Source organism: Raphanus sativus, unplaced genomic scaffold (genome assembly GCF_000801105.2).
Source record: "Raphanus sativus cultivar WK10039 unplaced genomic scaffold, ASM80110v3 Scaffold4574, whole genome shotgun sequence".
NCBI classification, from domain to species: domain Eukaryota; kingdom Viridiplantae; phylum Streptophyta; class Magnoliopsida; order Brassicales; family Brassicaceae; genus Raphanus; species Raphanus sativus.
Window position 1 is genome coordinate 1 of NW_026619876.1, and position 6,622 is coordinate 6,622.

Consider the following 6,622-nt stretch of genomic DNA (forward strand, 5'->3'; position numbering starts at 1 on the left):
AAAAAACGAATCAATATAAACTCTTGCATTGATTAGTCACTTCTTGTCATATTCCATTATCACATACCAGAAAAAAATAAATCAATATAAACCGTTCGATTTATTTGACCAAGATCTAACCGTTGCATTGATTAGTCACTTCATGTCACATTCACATTATCATATTATCACAAAAATACGAATCACTTCTCTATATAAACATATACTTCTCTTTCAATGATCACACATCTCCAACTTATTTCTTACCACTACTATCTTTCTCAAAAATGACTTCAAGTCGTTCTTTATCATATTCCATTGATGAAGATATGCACTTATGTCATGTGTATCTTGATGTTTCTCAAAATCCAATCATAGGAATAAACCAGTCAAAAGATCAATTTTGGGCAAGAGTTGAAACTGAATACCAAAAGTCTGAGATTTCCAACCAGCAACCAAGACCAAGGAGATCTTTACAAACTCGAATGACTACAATTCTTTCAGCTGTCTCCAAGTTGAGGGGATGCGTTAATCAAATTGAAAACAAGAATCCTAGCGGTGCTTCTGAACAAGACATTGTGAGTATATGTGATTTTCTATTTACTATATTTCATAATTTTATTGTATATATTAACTTATTTAATCTTTGCTCATTATTTAATTAGTTGAACCAAGCAAAGATGTTATTAGCCCAAGATGTCAAATATAAAAGAGGCTTCAAATTCGACCACGTCTGGCCTATCCTCAAAGGCATGGAAAAATTTACAAATAACAACGGTAATGCACCTAGTGCATTCCACGAAGAAGGTCGTAATATTTCATCATCCCCATCATTTTCAGTTGATCCTGAGTCATCACCATCCCCCGGTATGAATTCATTTGATCTAAATATAAATTCTGACGAAGGCACTTCTAATTTATCTTCAAGACCTATGGGTGTGAAGAAAGCTAAGAGAAAATTACAATCTGAAGAACAATTTAAACAATTGATGGAGCAAAATGATAAACTTCTCAAAGCTATAACTAAAGGTAATTCGGAACGAAATGAAATTCAAAGGCAAAAGGTCGAGGTAGCAAAAATGAAAGAAGAGAATAAAATATTATTCGCAGATTTGAATTCTATAACTGATCCTGCATCTCGTGCTTATATCGAAAATCGGAAACAAGAAATTATAAGAAAACGAGCTCAAACCAGTCAATCTAACGAACAAGGAGAAGATGTCCAATACCAATATCATGGATCACAATATCGAACATCACAATATCAAGGAGATCAAGCTGAAGGACAACCATCTCATAGAGAACAAGTTCAAGGTGAAAACCAAATGTCACCAAATGATCAAGAAGATTATACCCCGTATTATAATTATCTTGATGGAGCTGATAATAATTTTCCGGGTTTTTAGATTATTATGTTAGTCAATCTAATGTTTTCCAGTTTTTTTTTTGGCAAATTTATGTATTTTTTTTATTTCTGCAAATCTATTTTCTTGTATGCACTTTTTATGTTTGGTTGGTGTTTATTTGGGTAATTTTATGTATTTTAAATGATTTTATGTATTTTAATCCCATTTTAAATGTTTTATTAATTAATAATTTATATTAACTAAAATTTAGAAATCACATTAAGATTTATTAAAAAATAAATTTAATATCACATTACATATTAATGAATTTTATTTGCTATTTTGTAAAAGTAAATATAATGAATTAAGTTATGTAAACAATAAAAGAAAGTCAAAAAAAAAAAAAAAAACTTATCCCGTCGCTACAGTACCTACACTATATTTAGTGTGATACTGTATCAAAAATGACGAAGACACTATAATAGCGTTGCATATAGCGTCTTGTTGGAGATGAAAAGTGAAATTTTGACGGCAAAATGGCGTTATGCCGTCTACGTTGGAGTTGCCCTTAGTATTTTTTTTAAACATAACTATCTACTGGTTACAGTCGCCATACCAATCTAGATGCACTGAAGATAATATTATTGGTTCACCAAAATGGACTCAACTAAACTAAAGTAGAAGAAAAATGACAAAAGTAGCATAAATGATAAATCTAATGATAGATTTAACATTGTAGGTGATGCATTGAAAATAATAAAAAAAATTAGTAAATTTATCGGTCTCTACAAAATCATTTCAATGTTTGACTTCTTTACCCACCTTAACATTCTCTCTCTATATCTCTTTACGACAGTGTAAGTGTGTCAAATAAGCAAGGTTTCTCTCCTCTCTCACACAACTTCTTCTTTTTAAGTCTTCCTAACATCCCTCTTTAAGTTTCAGAAAAAAACATCATTCTCTAAAAACACTTAACTAGTTTCCAATTTAATGGGGAAGCTCCAGAAGATTGGTCGAGCATGGGATTGTCTGTTTTATCCGACAAACCAGTGTTCATGTTTTTGTCTAAACACCCTAGAAAATGATGAGGAAGAGTTTGAGAAGGAGCCACTGATAGATTCTTCATCAGAGAAATCGGGGAAGGTCATGAGATTAAAAGATGATGTATCTGCTGATCATCGTCAGACTCTTGCTTTTCATCTTAAGCCTAAGGTAACCACATATCACCGCAACATTATGTCATAGACTACATTATGATTTATGATGAGTTCTTGAGCTTTGAAAAACGCTTATCACAATGCATTGTTTTGGAAACCGTGAAATAAATGTTTTATTAGCTCTTGAAAAGTTGTGTAGGCCTTTTTCTCTTGTATGGTGGTGTGCGTTTTTCTTGTTATTCCAAGTTAGTTTTTTTAGTTCTCCCAGAATCGAATAGAATAATATATAATATATTTGATCGATATAAGGTATCACGAATTCAGCTTTCACTTTATTATAAATGAGTTGTTTCGAGTTGGAAGTTTGAATTGATCTTGAAAATAATTAATCAAATTGTTCGGATGATGATGGTGATGTATGCAGGTAGTGGAGCTAAAGGTGTCTATGCATTGCTACGGATGTGCAAAGAAAGTCGAGAAGCATATTTCTAAACTAGACGGTAACGCCAAATCTTCTTTATTTTCTAGGTATTCCTTTTAGGGAAATACAATCACAAGACATGATTCAATGATAATAATTACAATTTTTTTTGAAAAAATATAATTACAAATTTAATCATTGTTTCTTTGCGTAAATCACACATTAACTAAAATTTAATTCTATATTGTATTTATGTTTAGTGGAATATACAGTTTAATTAACAGAATTCCAAAAATGAAAGAAGACTTAATTGTGACAAGATTCATATAGGAGTATATTTTTTGTATCAAACAAAGATGAACTAAAAACTAAGAACATCAATTCAAAACTCAGGAACGAATCTATAGCATATTACTGAAAATTTTGTGCAAAAAAAAGAGATCTAGCAAATGATTAGTCGTTAGAATAAAACTACTATTTAAAATTTTGATCGTAAAAATTAAAACACCTTAAAATTTTAATCGTAAGAATTAAAACACCAATAAAAAGGGGCGAATCTTAAATTAACAAAAGAGTATATCAAAAAATTTAGTGTAAAATTGTATATTTGCATTAACAAATAGTGACAATTGCAATCATTTATGGGTGAAGACGGATATTTTTGTTTAGATAATATTACATATGTGTGTAATATATTATATATACCACTTTAAACTAACAGAAATTCAACATAGCACAGAGTTATGATACTAACTCTGTGTTATGTTGTGATACTAATATAACACATAGTTATGATACTAACTCTGTTCATTAGAGTTAAAGAACTTTCAATTGTATTTTAAAGTTTATAAAACTGTTGAAAGACTGATCAATATGGTTTTATTCTAATGAACAGGAGTGACATGGTACAAAGTGGAGCTTGAAAGCAAAAAGGTAGTGGTGAAGGGGAACATAATGCCAGTAGATGTGTTAGAGAGTATTTGTAAGGTCAAGAATGCTCAGCTTTGGTCTTCCTCTTGAATTTCTTTCTATTTCCACATGGGTCTTTCATGTCCATGTCCCCATCTTCATGTAATATTATTATTACTAAATTATCTAATTATGCGTAGATACACATGCATGCACCTATCTCTCTAATATATCCCTCTTTTTTCTGGGTCCATTCTGTTTGTAACATTTTGAATCTATGTCATTAATAATTTATATAAGTTAGTGAAGGTGGTTGATTAAACTTAAACATGTGCATATTTTTACTGTTCCGTGGAGTGAGGAGTGAGGACTGATCATAATAAACTCGACCAAGGTATTAATTATTAAACGGTGTGGCCACAAACGCTTGATGACGTATTAACGTATCGTTGAATGAAATATACAAAGAACCTAAATTTGTGAACTAACACAAGATATGAGTAGTTAATAATTAATCTTCAGTTTGGGTTGAAAAGTTATGAGCTTTGATGTGGAATTAGGATCTATTAAATCCAAACGAATTGAGCCCGATACATAAACTGGAACGGATACAAAAAGTCATTATATCAAGGAAGATACATTTATTTATCATTTTTGAGTGAACTTTTTTTTGTTTTTTCTGTCGACCCACTCTAATAACAAAAGTTAGTTTTCGAGTTGCTTGGAAGTTTATGTTGGACCACATATTTACATAATATATTTTACATTATCTTAGCTAGTAATACGCATCTTATCTTATAATAAAACTATGTTTTTCATTAAGTATATCTTAAGTTTATGCAGTGTGGACCATAGGAAGCCCCCTCCTACACCTAGCTAGCTTTTTTTTTTGGGTCAATTTTAGTCACTTTGGACCTTTAATCCTCAAACTGAGGTAAGGAGGGGTCGAACCCCTCACGCCAGGACCCGAAGATAGAGCTACTTGGCTACGAACGACCCGGCACACACCTAGCTAGCTTTGTTTACCGAATCTAGCTTTGACACGGATCATCTCAAATTATTAACTGTATGTCAGAATTCATATTGACTTTTACTGAAGGAATAAATATTTGAGTTCAACTTTGTGAAATACTTTTTTTTGGGGGGGAGTAAGATGTTAAATTCTTTCTGAAATGCTTGTTTGCATATTCTAAAACTGTGACAGTGTTCACATATATACTCGGAACAATGAACAACTGTCGGGGACTTGGAGTCAATACTTGTATGCTGGTTTGGTTGTTGTTAATCGGAAAATCTTGTCGAGTTGGTACACAACCAGTGGACTGTAAGCAGTCAGGGTCTGGTTCTTGACACTGTTCAGCTTGAACTCGACTGCTCAGGAGCAATCCGTTGGGCTTCGTACACGGTCACTGATGCTATTGGGCCGAAAAGCCTTATTGTTTATATATTTAAAAAGAGTATTCTGGTGGGCTTCGAACAAGGTCACTGATGTTTGGTTCCTCCGACAAAAGTGGTTGATGTTTGGAACCGGTAAGAATCAAAGCGATGATCAAAACATTGGGCGTGGCTTCTGCTCGCTTCTTCTTCTTCTCCAGACACCCACCAACGACTCATAACATCCGCTTCTCTAAGCACTCCGTATCGGGTCGCCGGAACTTCACTATAATGGCCACTGGAAGCGGCGGCGGCGGCGGAGAAGAGTTCGTAAAAGGAAACGTTTATCCAAATGGCGTCGCTGTCATCACTCTTGATCGACCTAAAGCTCTCAACGCCATGAATCTAGGTCCGTTTTTGTATTTTCTTTTAATGAATCAAAAACCCAAAATTCAAATCCATGAAAGTTTTGTTTTTTTTTTATAGAAATGGATTTGAAGTACAAAAGCTTGCTTGAAGAATGGGAATCTGATCCCAAAGTCAAATGTGTGATCGTGGAAGGAAGCACTCCTCGAGCCTTTTGTGCAGGTAATAAAGTTCACTCCTTTTTTTTGTTGGAGTCAGGAGGTTTCGAAAGTATGTTGCTTTTGGTCTTTATCTATTTAGTATTGGTTAATGCTGTGGGGGAAGAGGTTTGTGGGAGAGTGACACCATATTATGAATGGTGCAGGGATGGATATTAAAGGAGTTGTTGCTGGTGCAGGGATGGATATTAAAGGAGTTGTTGCAGATATCTTAGTGGACAAACACACTCCTCTTGTGCAAAAGGTTTCTTTTATGAACCCATTTTGCTATTAATTGGCTGGATGTAGAAGATGATTACAGAAATCATTCCTTGATTGATCTTAGTTATTTTTTGTGTTGTGTTTTATCTTGGGGGGGGGGGGGGAGTGGGTTTTTCTTTTTTTTGGAGTCATTTTCTTGCATCAAAATGTGTATTCTTAATCTAGTAAAAACCGGATAGATAGTGCATAACCGTGGTCTTAGTTTATTTTCAGGCGGTGATGTGAAGCAGATTACAACCAAAAATCATTTGTCAGATATGATAGAGGTCTGGTTTGTGCGTTTTTTTGCTTGTCTTATGGAAACTTTGAAACAGAAAAAAGACCAGACATGCAAACCGTATTAGGAACCTCTAGTTTGCCAAAGCGTTCTTTACCCATGATTAGCTAGCTGTATGTTTCTTGCATCAAATGTGTATTCTTAATCTAGTAAAAACCGGATAGATAGTGCATAACCGTGGTCTTAGTTTTTTTTCAGGCGGTGATGTGAAGCAGATTACAACCAAAAATCATTTGTCAGATATGATAGAGGTCTGGTTTGTGCGTTTTTTTGCTTGTCTTATGGAACTTGAAACAGAAAAAGACCAGACATGC

General features: G+C 33.6%; 3 protein-coding genes across 4 annotated transcripts; all 3 read left to right on the forward strand.

The window, feature by feature from the left end:
• Positions 1 to 232: 232 nt before the first annotated feature.
• Positions 233 to 1,421, forward strand: LOC108837650 (uncharacterized). The gene is made up of 2 exons (XM_018610678.2): positions 233 to 557; positions 645 to 1,421. Exons 1-2 carry the CDS (start codon positions 267 to 269, stop codon positions 1,383 to 1,385), a joined length of 1,032 nt encoding a protein of 343 aa, XP_018466180.1. The 5' UTR covers positions 233 to 266; the 3' UTR covers positions 1,386 to 1,421.
• A 759-nt stretch (positions 1,422 to 2,180) lies between these two features.
• Positions 2,181 to 4,111, forward strand: LOC130507471 (protein SODIUM POTASSIUM ROOT DEFECTIVE 2-like). Its single transcript, XM_057002180.1, has 3 exons — positions 2,181 to 2,537; positions 2,907 to 2,982; positions 3,799 to 4,111. The coding sequence occupies exons 1-3, from the start codon at positions 2,316 to 2,318 to the stop codon at positions 3,921 to 3,923; spliced, it is 423 nt and encodes a 140-aa protein (XP_056858160.1). The 5' UTR covers positions 2,181 to 2,315; the 3' UTR covers positions 3,924 to 4,111.
• A 1,173-nt stretch (positions 4,112 to 5,284) lies between these two features.
• LOC130507470 (3-hydroxyisobutyryl-CoA hydrolase-like protein 4, mitochondrial) lies at positions 5,285 to 6,271 on the forward strand. Of its 2 annotated transcripts, none has more exons than XM_057002178.1 (4): positions 5,285 to 5,595; positions 5,673 to 5,774; positions 5,917 to 6,014; positions 6,245 to 6,271. In XM_057002178.1, the coding sequence occupies exons 1-4, from the start codon at positions 5,358 to 5,360 to the stop codon at positions 6,254 to 6,256; spliced, it is 450 nt and encodes a 149-aa protein (XP_056858158.1). In that variant the 5' UTR covers positions 5,285 to 5,357; the 3' UTR covers positions 6,257 to 6,271. The 2 variants fall into 2 exon arrangements, with proteins under 2 accessions (XP_056858158.1, XP_056858159.1); XM_057002179.1 differs by having other exon boundaries at positions 5,950 to 6,014.
• Positions 6,272 to 6,622: the final 351 nt, after the last annotated feature.

Bases quoted from the DNA above. Each gene is read 5' to 3' on its own strand.
- LOC108837650 (XM_018610678.2), top strand. From the start codon at position 267: ATGACTTCAAGTCGTTCTTTATCATATTCCATTGATGAAGATATGCAC. The intron at 558-644 runs GTGAGTATATGT...TTATTTAATTAG, and splicing joins GTGCTTCTGAACAAGACATT to TTGAACCAAGCAAAGATGTT.
- LOC130507471 (XM_057002180.1), top strand. From the start codon at position 2,316: ATGGGGAAGCTCCAGAAGATTGGTCGAGCATGGGATTGTCTGTTTTAT. The intron at 2,538-2,906 runs GTAACCACATAT...TGATGTATGCAG, and splicing joins CTTTTCATCTTAAGCCTAAG to GTAGTGGAGCTAAAGGTGTC. The intron at 2,983-3,798 runs GTAACGCCAAAT...TCTAATGAACAG, and splicing joins GCATATTTCTAAACTAGACG to GAGTGACATGGTACAAAGTG.
- LOC130507470 (XM_057002178.1), top strand. From the start codon at position 5,358: ATGATCAAAACATTGGGCGTGGCTTCTGCTCGCTTCTTCTTCTTCTCC. The intron at 5,596-5,672 runs GTCCGTTTTTGT...TTTTTTTTATAG, and splicing joins TCTCAACGCCATGAATCTAG to AAATGGATTTGAAGTACAAA. The intron at 5,775-5,916 runs GTAATAAAGTTC...TGAATGGTGCAG, and splicing joins TCCTCGAGCCTTTTGTGCAG to GGATGGATATTAAAGGAGTT.